At 36.8% G+C, this 17,076-nt stretch overlaps 1 protein-coding gene across 4 annotated transcripts in view; it reads left to right on the forward strand.

Annotated features, from left to right (window-relative positions):
- CNKSR2 (connector enhancer of kinase suppressor of Ras 2) overlaps nucleotides 1-17,076 on the forward strand; it is a 279,203-nt gene that overhangs the window by 167,553 nt on the left and 94,574 nt on the right. For 2 of the 4 annotated variants that reach the window (XM_055438270.2, XM_055438272.2), the window contains 2 exons: nucleotides 15,159-15,248; nucleotides 16,857-17,071. In XM_055438270.2, the coding sequence (XP_055294245.1) occupies nucleotides 15,159-15,248; nucleotides 16,857-17,071 (305 nt within the window). The remainder of the gene's footprint in view (nucleotides 1-15,158; nucleotides 15,249-16,856; nucleotides 17,072-17,076) is intronic. The other 2 variants (XM_055438271.2, XM_055438273.2) reach the window with 1 other exon arrangement.

Below are 17,076 nucleotides of genomic sequence, written 5' to 3' on the forward strand. Positions count from 1 at the left end.
TCATCTTCCAGTGTGTGGACTTAGCCACCATTGCTACCTATTAACTTCCCAGTTACCTGTTTAGAGGTTCAGAGTTAAAATTATAAGAGTCTAGATAGTGTTTTGAGAAGCAAAGGAGGAACATAATACAGTTTTTACTGTGTGCTTTTGTCTTCATTCATATTTTAAAGTTAGATATATAAGACAAAAATTAAAATTTAGAGACACTCTGTTATTAGATTCAGTGACAAAGAAACAGATATAAAGAAAAATACTGAAAATATCCTAATTATGAACTTTATTTTTTTAAGACTGGAGGTTTATTAAATGCTTTATCATATTTGTTAACCAACTTCTCAGTTTATATCATGGATCTACTATTTGTGGGTAAGAGTGAATTAAAAGATCAGTTATTTGCCCTAAGCCATAAGACAAATACAGTATGGATAGACAGTGGATGGCCTATCTAGAAAATAAGTAAATACCTGTTGAGCTTTTCTGTATGCCTTTAAACAGCATTGGGCTTAATAGGTCAGTTTGTAAAGAGTCTGCCTGCAAGGCAGGAGGCCCTGGTTCAATTCCTGGATTGGGAAGATCCACTGGAGAAAGGATAGGCTACCCACTCCAGTATTCTTGGACTTCCCTTATGGCTTAGCCGGTAAAGAATTCACCTCCAATGAGGGATACCTGGGTTCAGTCCCTGGGTTGGAAAGATCCCCTGGAGAAGGGAAAGGCTATCCACTCTCGTATTCTGGCCTGGAGAATTCCATGGACTGTAGTCCATGGGGTCGTAAAGAGTTGGACATGATTGAACTACTTTTACTTTCACTCTAAAAAGCATTAACCCATTTAATCCTCACAATCCCGAGAGGTAGATAACTAACAGAATCCTTACTTTATAAATGGGTTAAATATCTTGCCCAGCTAGTAAGTGGTAGAACCTTGATATTTGTTGACTCTCAGTGTTACTAGCTAACTAAATAATATGAAAATATTTTGCTAAAATATAGGAAAGTAGTTCAAAAAGGCAAAATGGTTGTCTGAGGAGGCCTTACAAATAGCTGAGAAAAGAAGAGAAGTGAAAGGCAAAGGAGAAAAGGAAAGACATACCCATTTGAATGCAGAATTCTAAAGAATAGCAAGGAGAGATAAGAAAGTCTTTCTCAGTAATCATTGAAAAGAAATAGAGGAAAACAATACAATGGGAAACACTAGAGATCTCCTGAAGAAAATTTGAGATACCAAGGGAACATTTCATGCAAAGATGGGCACAATAAAGGACAGAAATGGTATGGACCTAAAAGAAGCAGAAGATATTAAGAAGAGGTGGCAAGAATACACAGAAGAACTATATAAAAAAGATAACCATGATAACCATGATGGTGTGATCACTCACCTAGAGCCAGACATCCTGGAATGCGAAGTCAAGTGGGCCTTAGAAAGCATCAATATGAACAAAGCTAGTGGAGGTGATGGAATTCCAGTTGAGCTATTTCAAATCCTAAAAGATGATGCTGTGAAAGTGCTGCACTCAATATGCCAGAAAATTTGGAAGACTCAGCGGTGGCCACAGGACTTGAAAAGTTCAGTTTTCATTTCAATACCAAAGAAAGGCAATGCCAAAGAATGCTCAGACTACTGCACGATTGCACTCATCTCACACGCTAGCAAACTAATGCTCAAAATCCTCCAAGACAGGCTTCAACAGTACATGAACTGTAAACTTCCAGATGTTCAAGCTGGATTTTGAAAAGGTAGAGGAACCAGAGATCAAATTGCCAACATCTGTTGGGTCATCAGAAAAGCAAGAGTGTTCCAGAAAAACATGTACTTCTGCTTTATTGACTACGCCAAAGTCTTTGACTGTGTGGATCACAAAAAACTGTGGAAAGTTCTTACAGAGATAGAAATAACCAGACCACCTTACCTGCCTCCTGAGAAATCTGTATGCAGGGCAAGAAGCAACAGTTAGAACTGGTCATGGAAAAACAGACTGGTTCCAGATTTGGAAAGGAGTACATCAAGGCTGTATATTGTCACCCTGCTTATTTAACTAATATGCAGAGTACATCATGCAAAATGCCAGGCTGGATGGAGCACAAGCTGGAATCATGATTGCTGGGAGAAACAACCATAAACTCAGATATGCAGATGACACTACCATTATGGCAGAAAGTAAAGAAGAACTAAAGAACCTCTTGATGAAAGTGAAAGAGGAGAGTGAAACAGTTGGCTTAAAACTCAACATTCAAACAACTAAGATCATGGCATCTGGTCCCATCACCTCATGGCCAATAGATGGGGAAATAATGGAAACGGTGAGAGACTTTATTTTTTTGGGCTCCAAAATCACTGCAAATGGTGACTGCAGCCATGAAATTAAAAGATCCTTGCTCCCTGAAAGAAAAGTTATGACCAACCTAGACAGCATATTAAAAAGCAGAGACATTACTTTGCCAACAAATGTCCGTCTAGTCAAAGCTATGGTTTTTCCCGTGGTCATGTATGGATGTGAGAATTGGACTGTAAAGAAGGCTGAGTGCCGAAGAATTGATGCTTTTGAACTGTGGTGTTGGAGAAGACTCTTGAGAGTCCCTTGGACTGCACAGAGATCAAACCAATCAATCCTAAAGGAAATCAGCCCTGAATGTTCATTGCAAGGACTGATGCTGAAGCTGAAGCTCCTATACTTTGGCCACCTGATATGAAGAACTGACTCATTTGAAAAGACCTGATGCTGGGAAAGATTGAAGACAGAAGGAGAAGGGGAGGACAGAGGATGAGATGGTTGCATGGCATCACATGAATTTGAGTAAGCTCCAGGAGTTAGTGATGGACAGGGAAGCCTGGTATGCTGCAGTCCATGGGGTCACAAAAAGTCGGACACAACTGGGTGACCGAACTGAAGTGAGGAAAGTGGTTTGTCAAAATTTCATTACTCCTTCAAAATTCAAGCATCTGATTTCAATCAAGCAGAACTAGGTCTAATTATGTATGTTCTTCTATATGTTTTGTATTTCCTGGCACTACAAAAACCATATACATTCCCATAGACATGGCCCTAACACACCTTAGGAAAAGATAGCTGAAATGAGGGGTAAAGTTAGCAACAGTGTGTTAGGCTCTTTTAAAATGAGAAAGTGTAAATGGGTTTTACTTTCCTAAAAAGATAAACAAGAGTGATTCCTGGAAACACAGTAGGGGAAACAACCTAGATTAGTGATTGCTGGCATTGGCTTTATAATCAGCTATACTTGTTAATCCTGTCTGCCATATAATTACTCCATTATGACTTTAGGAATTTTACTCTAGGGCTCATTTTCTCATTTGTTAAATGAAGATGATAATATCTGTCTCATAGACATTTTGTGAGAATTTAATGACAACAGACTGTGAATTGCCTAGAAAGTGCCCAGTAGATATTTATTTTCACTGCTTCATTATTACATAGAAACTTTAGTGTTGCTGACAGAATAGATCTTAAGTGTTTTCACCACATACACAAAAAAGGATAAGTATTTGAGCTGATAGATGTGTTAAGTAGCTTGATTGTGGTAATCATTTCACAGTGTATATGTATAATATCAAATCATCATTTTGTATACCTGAAATGAATGCAATTTTTATTTGTCAATTATCCCTCAGTAAAACTGGGGGGAAAACAATCGAAGAACTGAAATATTTCAACATGTAAATAATATTAATAATAATAAGAGCCATTTAAAATTCTTTGAAGAATAAGATGGGATGAATAAACAGAAAATTCAAGGAAGAAAAGAAATTTTAATGTGAAAATAAAAGGGGAAAACAGGATAGCATTAAATTACTTTAACTATTTGGTCTCATCTGCTCATGCTTCAAAGGCAAAGGTTCAAATTGGATGAGATTAGTTGCTTGGAAACTTTTCAGAATGATAGTATTTCCCATCAGCTTTCTTTTTTCACTGTTCACATACTCCTTGCTCTTGTTGCTCCATCACAGCACATTTCTGTGCATATAAACCTGCTAAAAGGTAAACAGAGTTGGCTGAGTCCCTTTGTGGTTGTGAATGTTCATGTTTTCTAAAAATAGGATAAAAGCATATTTTTGACAATAATATTGTAGAATAGTATTAGTTTAAAGAAATTCAGACCTTTTCTGATTTATTGAAAATCCACGACCTCACAGAAAGCACACAAATGAATGCAAGGTTGATACTTTACAAGTGTTTCTCATAAGTGTTATTTGTCCACAGTGTGCACTGAGGAAAATTAATTTCTATATTATACCTGATCATTTTCCACTGGAGTAGTTGGAACAAGAGAAAACCAAATACCATGTCCTTTTTAGCTACATAAATAGCACATGGCTTGAAGTGACATATAGTAGCATGATGAAGGACCTATGGGCAGTGATACTGGGAACTGAGCTTTATCATTTTGAGGTGAGAATACGGTCTGAAGGTTCTAGGGTCTCTCATCATACTTCAAAATCACCTTTCTCTGTCGTACAAATTCATTCTGTCTTTTGGGCAGTTGAATTACAATTAATAGCATTATTTCAAACATTTCTTAAAGGTATGCAGAATACATTCACAAATACATTTTCAAATGAAAGCTTGTTCCCTCTCCTGTTTTTTTTAGTATAAATTTTCTTCTTTATCAAACAATAGCCCAACTGTTATTCATCAGCTATAAGAGACAAAAGAAAATGAGATTCTAACCAGAAGAAATTTCTGTGCTCAAGTAAAATGTACTACTTCCAAAGCAGAACTAAACAAAGTACAAATTAGTAAATAAAAAATGCAGAAAAAATGAGACATGTACTGTGCTCATAGGAATTCTTATTCTTTTAGGACTTACTTAATATATTTCATTGGAGCAGGAAATGGCAACCCACTGCAGTGTTCTTGCCTGGAGAATCCCAGGGATGGGGGAGCCTGTTGGGCTGCCGTCTATGGGGTCACACAGAGTCAGACATGACTGAAGCGACTTAGCAGCTAATACATTTCATAAAGACTACTTGTTGGTTAGCTTCACAAAATAATTTTGACTATCAAGCTGATAGTGATAAGGGACCATGTAACTGATGGAAAAGTAGTTCAGCAATATTTTGACATAGAAATAGAAAATAGTCTAAGGTACAATTTAGAGTAATCACCTAGGGAAGGCGCTCTTCCTTAATCTCTATAATTTTACTGATTAAAAATAGAGCATGAGTTTTGAGGTCAGGTAGAGCTGAATTTGGTGCCAAGGCTTGGCCTTTAATAACTGACTGACCTTGTACTTGAGAGTTAGTCTCAAATGGGATAGCAATACTACTCACGGTATTTTCATGAGGATCAAATGAGATTTTATGAGGATTAAATATATGCCAATTACTTAGCACTGATTTTGCCTCATAGAAAGTACTCAAGTCATGGTGCCTAAATGGCATAGTAAATCACTGGTGCTCATAAATAAAAGTGTATCAAAGATTGTGAAGTGCTGATGGATCAAATTAATACTTCCTCCTTTCCTGTGGAGGGACTCAATGACGAACTAAAGGAATGGAAGTATTCCCAATAACCAACCATTTAAATCATGCCTATGAAAAGAAATAGTTTTCTTGTATTTTTGGTTTGGTTTTGAAAAGTAGAAGGAAGAACATCAAATAGCTCATAACACTAGAAACCTCTGTGATACAAGTTTTCTTTTTAAGTTCTGTTACTGAAATCATTATTTCATATGTTAGGTATGTTTAAAACAATTTAGACTCTGCACATTTTTAAAGTATAAGATTCAGTTCAGTTCAGTCGCTCAGTCATGTCCGACTCTTTGCGACCCCATGAATCACAGCACGCCAGGCCTCCGTGTCCATCACCAACTCCCGGAGTTCACTCAAACTCATGTCCATCGAGTCAGTGATGCCATCTAGCCATCTCATTCTCTGTCATCCCCTTCTCCTCCTGCCCCCAATCCCTCCCAGCATCAGAGTCTTTTCCAGTGAGACAACTCTTCGCATGAGGTGGCCAAAGTATTGGAGTTTCAGCTTTAGCATCAGTCCTTCCAATGAACACCCAGGACTGATCTCCTTTAGAATGGACTGGTTGGATCTCCTTGCAGTCCAAGGGACTCTCAAGAGTCTTCTCCAACACCACAGTTCAAAAGCATCAATTCTTCAGTGCTCGGCTTTCTTCACAGTCCAACTCTCACATCCATACATGACCACCGGAAAAACCATAGCCTTGACTAGACAGACCTTGGTTGGCAAAGTAATGTCTCTGCTTTTCAATATGCTATCTAGGTTGGTCATAACTTTCCTTCCAAGGAGTAAGCGTCTTTTAATTTCCTGGCTGCAATCAGCATACGCAGTGATTTTGGAGCCCCCCCAAAAATAAAGTCTGACACTGTTTCCCCATCTATTTCCCATGAAGTGATGGGACCAGATGCCATGATCTTTGTTTTCTGAATGTTGAGCTTCAAGCCAACCTTTTCACTCTCCTCTTTCACTTTCATCAAGAGGCTTTTTAGTTCCTCTTCACTTTCTGCCGTAAGGGTGGTGTCATCTGCATATCTGAGGTTATTGATATTTCTCCCGGCAATCTTGATTCCAGCTTGTGCTTCTTTCAGCCCAGCGTTCCTCATGATGTACTCTGCATATAAGTTAAATAAGCAGGGTGACGATATACAGCCTTGACGTACTCCTTTTCCTATTTGGAACCAGTCTGTTGTTCCATGTCCAGTTCTAACTGTAGCTTCCTGACCTGCATACAAGTTTCTCAAGAGGCAGGTCAGGTGGTCTGGTATTCCCATCCCTTTCAGAATTTTCCACAGTTTATTGTGATCCACACAGTCAAAGGCTTTGGCATAGTCAATAAAGCAGATGTTTTTCTGAACTCTCTTGCTTTTTTGATGATCCAGCGGATGTTGACAATTTGACCTCTGGTTCCTCTGCCTTTTCTAAAACCAGCTTGAACATCTGCAAGTTCATGGTTCACATATTGCTGAAGCCTGGCTTGGAGAATTTTGAGCATGACTTTACTAGCGTGTGAGATGAGTGCAATTGTGCGGTAGTTTGAGCATTCTTTGGCATTGCCTTTCTTAGGGATTGGAATGAAGACTGACCTTTTCCAGTCCTGTGGCCACTGCTGAGTTTTCCAAATTTGCTGGCATATTGAGTGTAGCACTTTCACAGCAAAGTATAAGATTAGTTGCTTTTAAAAAATGATAGAGAAAATAATATGCTAAGTAAATTGAATAGTTGGAGACTTTCAAAAAAGTGAAATCTGGCAAGAGGAAACCAAGTAATAGATAACAGTAAGATTAAAGGGAAAAAAACTTTTAATAAAGTTCTAGAATATTAATATGTAGATAAAAAGGAAGAATTAGCAAGCCAAATCAACAAAGTTTATGCAACTATTTTTGAAAAAGAAAAATATCTTTAAATGAATTAACAGAAAGATAGGGACTAAGTGAATTAGTGCTTCCCTGAAAGATAAAATGGGAAAGCCAAAAATAGAAATAAACCAACTCAGGAGATTTGCAACTGGGTCAGTATTGTCCCCTAGGGGACATTGGCAATTTCTGGGATCCCTGGTATTTTTCATAAATGGACGTGGAGGTGCTACAGGCATCCAGTGAATTGAAGCCCAGGATGCTACTAAATATCATAAAATGAATAGGACACCCCTCCCCCCAACAATAAAGAATGATCCAATCCAAAACATCATGAGTCCTACTGTTGAGATACCCTAGCTAAATTAAGAAGAATTGGTTGTCGACAAATACAGAGTCAGATATTTACTACTCGAAAATCAAAGAACCCTTGTATGACATAGGGTCAGTTGCCTTTTTTTCATTCAGACTGCTTGGGAACTTACTGCTCTGAAATGATAAACCTACATTTACTCACACTTAGCATATTCTCTGGGCAGAAATAATATAAGCTTGTGAGTGTCTAAGATGACTTACCCAGCTCTACAGTAGAAAACCTAATCATGGCATCCCCTGGAGCAGGAGGAAACTCACTGTCCCTAATTGAAAGCAGAATGCATTTTCCCTCCATGGGAAAATGATGTACTAAATAGCAGCCAGGTGAAATTTAAATAGAGTGGTTGATGTCTGCTTTCAAATCACAATGTGGCTTAAATTATCCAGCATTTTCTTATGTATATTCTTCAGATCACTACTTCTGAAAGAGATTCTTTGTAAAAGAAAGAGATTATGTAGTTAATTAAAATTGGGAAGCTCTGCATATTTTATCCCCCTCTTGGAGATTATTATGTGCATATTATCATATTAAAGGCTTTGAAAATCCTGGTTTCCCAAATGTATTTGTACATTGCATCTTCTTTGGTTTTGGTCACAAAATACCTCCCAATGTAACTGATGTTTGATGGCATATATTTTGACAAAAGCTGATACAGACTTGCAGCTCCTCATAAAGACCCATATACCACTTATAAAATTTAAGTTGCAAACTGCTGACTTAACAGAAATCCTCTATTCTTAACTTGAAGTCTGCCCCAGCAGACAGCTTGTTGAATGTCATCTTCATTCTTATCATGCAGAAAAGCCATTTTCTAGAGTAAATCTTATTTGTGATGAAAGTCCAAACTAAAGTAATAAATACTAACTGGAACGATCAGTGCATGGCTCCTCATAGAATTACTTTTATCACAGCAAAACAATTTGCTGGAATCATGGAAGAAATAGATCCCTGGGTACAGAAAATGTCAAGTGTGATATCCAATCTTGTTAAAAGCAATAACTAAAAATTGCACACTGAATATCTTAGTGACTGGAAACATTAAAGCAAATAATTGAAACAATAGACAGCCATTTAAAAGTATACATATGACAACCTAACATTACTTTATAAATGACACATCATGTCAAGCCAGTTTATTTCCCATCTTTGTTCAGGGATGGATAACAAACACTGTTACAGCTACAGTTTATGTTTGAATCCTCCACAAGTTCTTTACCTAGCCTTTAAGAACTTTTTGCAAAAGTTGCAAACTGGCTGGGGGTATAGTTGTTTAAAAAGCAGTAATCATATATGTCAGTGAATTATTTTTGAAGAAAAATGAATTGAATCTTTGTATAATGCAATGGTCTTCAACTCATCGCTGAGGCAACTTAATATAATGAAGTTACAAAGCCTAGTTCACAGGCTGACTCTAACATTGATTATCGATGAAATCCTAGGAAATTAACTGGGGTGTGTGTCAAGTTTTTCATCTCTACCTTTTTAAAAAATAGTTTGCTCTATTGTCGTATTTAACTGGAAAATGGGATTTTTTTAACCAAATATTTACCCCACATTATCCTTCTTTCCCAAAACTGTATTGCTGAGCACAGCAGGAGGCAAAAGTATTTAGCATAGCTCATTGCTTTTTCATCCACCAGAGCCTTCAGAAGAGAACCCAGAACTGTTTTGCCACTTAGTATTTAAATCTGAATTCTTCCCAGACCTCCCACATCCCTCTAATGTAGAGGAATAGTCTCTATGCACAGTGGCAACATTTCAACTAAAATAGCCTGCCTTTCTGTACTCCAGTGTGTACAGCACATTTGCTTTCTTGGAAGAATGTAATTTGGTTCAAAATGTAATTCGCCTTGGAATCAAGTGTTCAAAAGTCCCTATAATTTTTGATGCAGTTCAAAATTTTCTCCTTCAACAATTTTTATGTGACTCCCCATTTAAAGTCTAGATCACTTTAGAGTGCAGTAAGAAAATTCACAAACAAGATGTAGCTTATTCTTTGAAATGATATTTTAATTGTTTTGCTTCTCTATTAATGCAACCAAAAAGATTTCAAGTTAGTAATCATCAGGTTTGCATTTGATTTATATTGTTATAAGATGTTAAATCTAGTACTTAAATAATCATCACATTGTGATGTTTACAAGCCAGTTTTTCTCCCAAACTCTTTTATCTAGAAGTGAAATTTTTAAAATATGGCCCTAGAGATCAAAGTGCCCATTCTTATTTATTAGATCCAGATATGTTGCCTTTATCCTTTAAAAAGTACTGACTTTCCATTTAATCCAGTTTTACTCCTCTTTAAATGTGTGATTCTCTACCTTAAATAACCTCGGGATGTTTTCCTAGAAATGCAGTCAACCATCTGAAAGTAATTTTTCTGTCTGGTATGTGGGGAGTTTGATGGCTGTATGTGACATGCTTATAGCTTAACATTCCTTACGATACTCATTTTCATCAAAATATTGGCTAAAATATTCAGAACAGATGTGTGTATGTGTGTGTGTGTGTGGTTTTCTAGGGAAAGCTTCTTTTGTGAGCAATTAAAAGGTACATCAGACGTAAGGAGAAATTTCTCTGCAGCCTTTTTTGCCCAATTCTTTGGCAACTGTAACAGAGAAGATTACTTCTCAGATGCTGTATATCATCCTGAAGCGTAATGATTTTAGCATGTTGGGGCCAGAGTTTTTAAAAATGTACGGGAGGGATATAACTGAAAAAGACAGCAATTCAGTAGTATTTCAACATGCACCATGGGTAAGTTTAATATGGAGATATTTCTAGATAAGAAATCAGGAGGCAGGATTTCTAGTTCTGCTTGATTACCACACAGCTCTGTCAGGCTCAATTTGTTAGAATAATGAAAGTGGTTGGTCAGAAAGGGAGGGAAAGTGAGGGGGAGGGGGAATGGAAAGCTGACAGGAAGAAAGGGAAAGGAAACTTTGAAAATAGAAACTAACCATATAGCTTGGACAATTTTTAACTCCAATGTGTGAAGAAGGTCCCCTATTTACTTTCTTAACAGGTCATCAGTTAACAAATATTGAGCTGTTAACTATGTTTAAGTCACTGTGGTAAATGATAGAGATACCATGGTGAACAGAGAAATTTCTGTTCCCTTGTGAAATTTACATTCTAGAATGGTGACAGAATTCAAGCAACTAATTTAATAAATATTTACTTGACTGTAAGTGACACACTATGAAAAAAATTATGAAAGAAAAACAAACATAGAGAAACCCAACCTAGAACAAGTTCAAGGAGAATATCCCTGAGGAAATGATATTTTTCCTGAGCTTTAAAATATGCGTTTGAGTTTAGTAAGAGAAGAGGAGACAAAAGCCAGGAAAAGACAATATCCTGGGTGCCAAGTGAAGAATGTATTTCAAGAAAAGAATAATCCTCTGTGTCAAATGTTGCAGATAGATAAGAAAAGTCAAGGGTTCTGAAAATGTCTTTTGGATTTAGCAACATGGAAGCACTAGTAACCTTGACAGTAGTAGTTTTAGGGGTGTTGAGGGGCAAGATCTTAATTGGAGAAGATTCTAAAGAAAAGAGGAAATTCTACATATAAGTGAGATCATACAGCATTTGTCTTTTGTGCCTGGCTAATTTCATGTAGCATAATGTCCTTCAGCTTCATCCACGCCATCACAGATGGCAAGATTTCCTTTTTATGGCAGAGTAATATTCCTGTGTGTGTGTGCGTGCACATGCATGCTCATGCACCATATTTTCTGTATTCATTCATCTATTGATGGACAATTGGATCGTTTACATATCTTAGCTATTGTGAACAATGTTACAATGAATTTGAACTGTTGGAGATACTTATTTCATTTCCTTTTGCTATATACCCAGAAGTAGGGTTGCTGGATCCTACAGAAGTTCTCTTTTTAATTGTTTGAAGAACCGCTGTGATGTTTTCCATTATATACACTTGAATTTTGCTAAGAGAGTAGATTAGATCTTAAGTGTTCTCACCTCACAGTCGACACAGTCATACATGCACACACAGATGGTAACTGTATGAGGTGAAGGGTATCGTAACCTGCTTGTGGTAATCATTTCACAATGTATGTGTGTGTGTATACATACAATCACATTCAGTTCAGTTCAATCACATTACACACCTCAAAAAGTCATTCTGTACAGCCTTAATGTGTAACATTTTAATTTGTCAATAATACTTCAATAAAGCTAGGGGGAGAAAAAGAGGATAGAAATTGGAGACTGGAAATCAAAATGAGACTTCTAGGAGTTTTTCTGTAAAGGGGACCAGGGCAAGTGGTAGTGGGATGGCTGTTTCTTAGCCAAGAGAGGTTTGTTTATTTTTTAAGACTGTAGAATTACAGCATGTTTGTACGCTAATGGGAATCACGGGGTAGAAAGGGGAAATTGATGCTACAAGAGAAAGTAAGGTAGAATTGTTCAAAAGATGCCCTTGAATGAGAAAAAAAGGAGTGGGATCCAGTGAACAGCCCAGTAATCTCCCTAATGTCTAGCATCCTTTCATTCAGGCGTTCAAAAGAAATTTAATGAATACCCACTCTGGGTCAGAATCCTTGCCAGGAACTTTCATAACAAAGATATATAAGACCCAGTTCCTGCCAAAAAGTAAAAAAAAACCTATAAACAGATAGAATACAGTATAATTAAGGATCATGTATACCAAGGAGCTAAGGGAGCCCAGGAGAGTGAGCAGTTAGCTCTGCCACAGAGCGCCGTAGCATGTGTAATAGCACTGAAAATACTTTATTGGCTAAGGAAAAAGCCAGTTTATTTTCAAGCAGCTCTGTACACTGCTATTAAAGCATAGCAGTTTCATATTGAAACAGTATTTGGTCATTGTAAGGCATTCCATCGCTGTCAATATTCTTTTGTTTTGTTTTGTTTTTAGTAGATCACCAGTTTATTATAAAGGATATAACACGGAACAGCTGGATGGGATAGATGAATAGTGCAAGACATGGGGCAAGAGCTTGGAGCTTCTATGCTCTCCCTAGGTGTGCCACTCTCCTGAACTCTCCTTCTGTTCATTGCCTGGGAACTCTTCAAACCCTGTCCTTTTGATTTTTATGGAGGTTTCATTGTATAGGCACAGTTGACTAAATAATTGATCCTTGGTAATTAAACTCACTCCCCAGCCCCCTCCAGTCTCTAGAGGCTGGGAGTAGGACTGGAAATTCCAACCCTCTAATCACATGGTTGATTCTTCTGGTAACCTGCCAGTAATTGGAATATTACCCCATGTCTTTGCTTCCAACAGTGGATCCCTATCCTACTGTATCTTGCTGGCGCTACTCTTCTCCTGAATTATCTATTTATTGTTTCTTTGCTGTTTTAATCTTTCTTATCAATTTATACATGTCCTTTGCAATATGCTGTTCAGTTTGGCTTGTTCTTGGACTTTCTAAAACTTCTATCTGCTGACACTCAGTCCTTTTTATTTAATTTAGTATATCTTTATTTTATTTTTTAATCATTTTTTAAATCGAAGTGTAATTTACAATGTTTTGTTAAGTTTAGGTGTACATCAAAGTGATTCATCTATATATATTATATATTATTACAAGATATTGAATTATAGTTCCCACTGCTAAATATTATTTAAATTATATTTTGTGTTCTGTTTGTGTTTAGTTGCAGCTAAATATAGGTCATCTTTTTTAAAAAGCTACTTGCCATTAATTTCAGAATAAAATTCAAACAAAATCCAAAAGTATCTATCTTTGACCTCTTTTACATTTATTAGGCTACAGTAAGAAATACAGTGCACAATTGGCACCTCTATAGAGATCCTGTTTAGAATGCTCCAGATGTGCAACAGATATGAAAAGCCAAGTAAGAGAATAATTTAACTATGAGACAGTAGCAGAGAGATATTGCAAGGCTTATGATCACGTGTCACCTACATCAGCTCACCCAGATTCTCTCTGTAAAATTGCAGAGATCTACCCCATGAAAATTTGGAAACTGAGGTGATCATTTATGAAGTCGTTTGCACACCTTGTAAGGAAATCATTAAGTAAATATTTCATTTGTGGGTCATTAATAATTTTGTCGTGCCTAGTTCATCCTCAGATTTCAAAGAGCTTAGTAAAATATACTGAATAAACTGTAATGGCAAAATGCCATTAAGTTGTCACATTTTCCCTTAACAACATAATAAGAAATAAGTATCTTAATGGATTTTTTAACGAAATATGTGGAATGTCTATAACAATTTGACTGTGAAATTTATCTAGCCAAGGGGGAGAGTGACGAGGACATGCTGTCACCATTAGGTGTTGAAAGGTGGGAAGATTGGTAGATTAAAGGAGGAATTGTTAGAGTGCTGTGGAGGATATGCTAAAAATATAGGTTTTAGTTGAAAAGCAGGATACTGGGAAGAATTACTGCTTTTTCAGGTGACAAGATTAAGCATATGACCACTAGAATGGGTGGAGGAGAGAATATCAAAAAACTGAGAGGCCAGAATATTAGTGGGTGAATATTGAAGTTACCAAAAGTTATTGCAGAAGTAGTATTTGAGTGCCTAGGTTTGAACCCTGGTACTTCACTTACCAACTGTGTGTCCTTGGGTAAATTACATATGCTGTCCCAGGCCCTTCATCTGATAAAATGAGGGTAATGGTTTATTTCTTATAATTTTGAGAATTAGGTATTGTGCTAGGTGTCCTTTTTAAACTTGTGAATGATTTTTCCTTTGGCTATTTTGTGCTTCACAAATTTTGAATTGATCAGAAATCAGTTGATCATCCTCACCAAAAAGCTATCCTTAAAGTCTATGTCATGAGTTCTGCTTGCTAAAATAAAATGCTATTTAGTAAGAACACAGACCCAGAGGAAAATGGGACAGACCAAAGCAGTGATTACTTGAATCTGAAAACTAGAGTTCATAATAGCAAAAGAGATGCTTAAGGGCAGACCCAGCTTTAGGCCGAAGAAAAGAATCTAGCCACGTTGCTGAAGCATGGTGGTATCCAAAAAGCAGACAGGAATTAGGAAGCAGTGAAGATGGGAAGTTAATACTGTGTTCCAACATTAAATACCAGGGGCTACTGTCTTGAAGATTGGCTATCAAGATAAAGACACTTGGGCATTGAGGAATAAGACAGATCCAGTTATAGAAAATGAAGTCACTAAAATAATGGTCCTCTTTGTAAAGGACCACATTCTTAAAGTCTGGGGCTCCTAAGAGAGCAAACCTAGGCTGTTCTGTATTACTTATAAAAAGTGCCTTAAGTTTGCATTATCACCTGGCCAATTGCCACAGGCAGTTTCACCTTCTGGCTCAAAACACACATATTTTTCATCTTCACAAATGCCAACCATAATGTTGCATATGAGTGAGTGTGTTTTGCAGACTGTAGCTAAAAGTCAGTTTAAGTTTGAGCGGACATGGGGAAGAAAAACAATGTGATGTGAATTTTGTTCTCTGTGTTTAGGCAAGCTACGACCTATATCTATGCCAGTGGAATATAATTGGGTGGGGGACTATGAAGATCCAAATAAGATGAAGAGAGATAGTAGAAGAGGTAAGTGTTCTAGAATTTCAGTGTAGGCTGGGTTGTTGAAACAAAAAGCAGATTTAAATGTTTTTTTACATAGGATGTTATGGCTTCATAACATAGAAAAACTATTTATTCTCTTATTGATTTTTATGATACATCAAAACCAACTCAGACCAACCTTTAACTGTCTTGATCTATTATTAAGTAAATATCTTCTCTGAATGCCTCCTAAGGGATTTAGGGTAGATAAGTACAGTGTAAAAAATTAATATATGTTATTTGAAATTTAATACTTGGAAAACAAGGTCAGAAGTGTGAAACTGCATAAAATAATTAAGTTCAACGAATAGGAAGCGTTTGTGATCAGTCCCCATTGGTCCGCAATGCCAACCTCACTATTTTTGTATTAATATAACCTTAAAATGAGTTTTGAAGCACATGGGTAAAAGCTAATAGAAACTGGGCCAGTGTCTCTAAAAGAAAGCCATATAAAAATGAAAAAAAAAAAAAAAACCTTCTTTGCTTTTTTCTCTCCTGTTTGCTGTTCAGGGTTATCTTCTTACTTGGGGGTGGGCTACACTTGAAGTATCTACCAAAAGTAAGTTTTTATGTTCACTTATCCTGTTATTGAGGTGAGCAGTAAAGAAGGCAACGGGAAATTTCACTACTAAATGGGATTCAACCAAGTGTGGATGGATATGGTGGGCCCAGTGGGTCATGCTGCTACTTCCATTTTCTGAAATAAGATCCATAAATTTATAGATGAAAAACAAAAAGAAACAAAGCAAAAAAAAAAGAAAGAAACTCTTCATAGAACATGACTTCACGAAGCTTCCTTTAAAACACGTTTAACCCATTTGCCTGTTATTTCTAGCCAGTGTGCAAAATTTATTTCATTATTGCACAGATCCACAGACCACACAGAAATAAGCAAGCATGAATGTCTTTTTCATTAGTCTTCTTAACACTTGTTTTGTGGAGCGAGCATTTCTGAAAATGTTGGTAAATATAGGAGCATTAAGATTACTTTACATCTGTGCATTCACTCCATTTTCCAGACTTCAGTTTCTAACTTGTTCTGTTTTATAGAATTAATCAAGAAAAATATTTTAAAAGAGAAACACTCATATGCCTTTTCTGAGTCACCCTTTTGGGACTTGATTTGATAGTAATATCCTGGAGAATAAAGGCTCTATGAAGTAGAGTTCTGGCTATCAATTTAAGCATAAATTTTTTGAACAGGTTTCCTCACTATTGGTCCATAATGTGGGCTTTAACTTCTCCAAGGATGCTCACTAGGATGTTTGTTGTCAGATTTTAGCAGAATCTCCCTGCGAGAACTTGTTAAAAATTTTATGAGCCACACACCTGAAACTTATGATTCAGGTTCTGCAGGTAATTCTGATATGGTTGGTTCAGAGCTAAAACTTGGAGAAATACTCTATAGGCTATCAACTTCCTGTTACCCTGTGATCCCAAATAATTAAGATTCTCCATATTTTCACTACAAAGGTGTTTTATAAAGGAAATCAAGTTACATTTCTGAAAGGAAATCTAATAGTACACTTAAAAGGATGGTAAGTTTGGAATATCTGCATATCTACATTGGTGTATTTATCTTTTTTTATTTAGAAAACTCTCTACTCCGATACATGAGCAATGAAAAAATTGCTCAAGAAGAATACATGTTTCAGAGAAACAGCAAAAAAGACACAGGGAAGAAGTCTAAAAAGAAGGGTGATAAGAGTAGTAGCCCGACTCACTATTCGTTGCTACCTAGTTTGCAAATGGATGCACTGAGACAAGACATCATGGGCACACCTGTGCCAGAAGCCACACTGTACCATGTAAG

The sequence above is a fragment of the Moschus berezovskii genome, chromosome X, assembly GCF_049115385.1.
Source record: "Moschus berezovskii isolate FMDL1 chromosome X, NW_MosBer_1.0, whole genome shotgun sequence".
Taxonomy (NCBI): Eukaryota; Metazoa; Chordata; class Mammalia; order Artiodactyla; family Moschidae; genus Moschus; species Moschus berezovskii.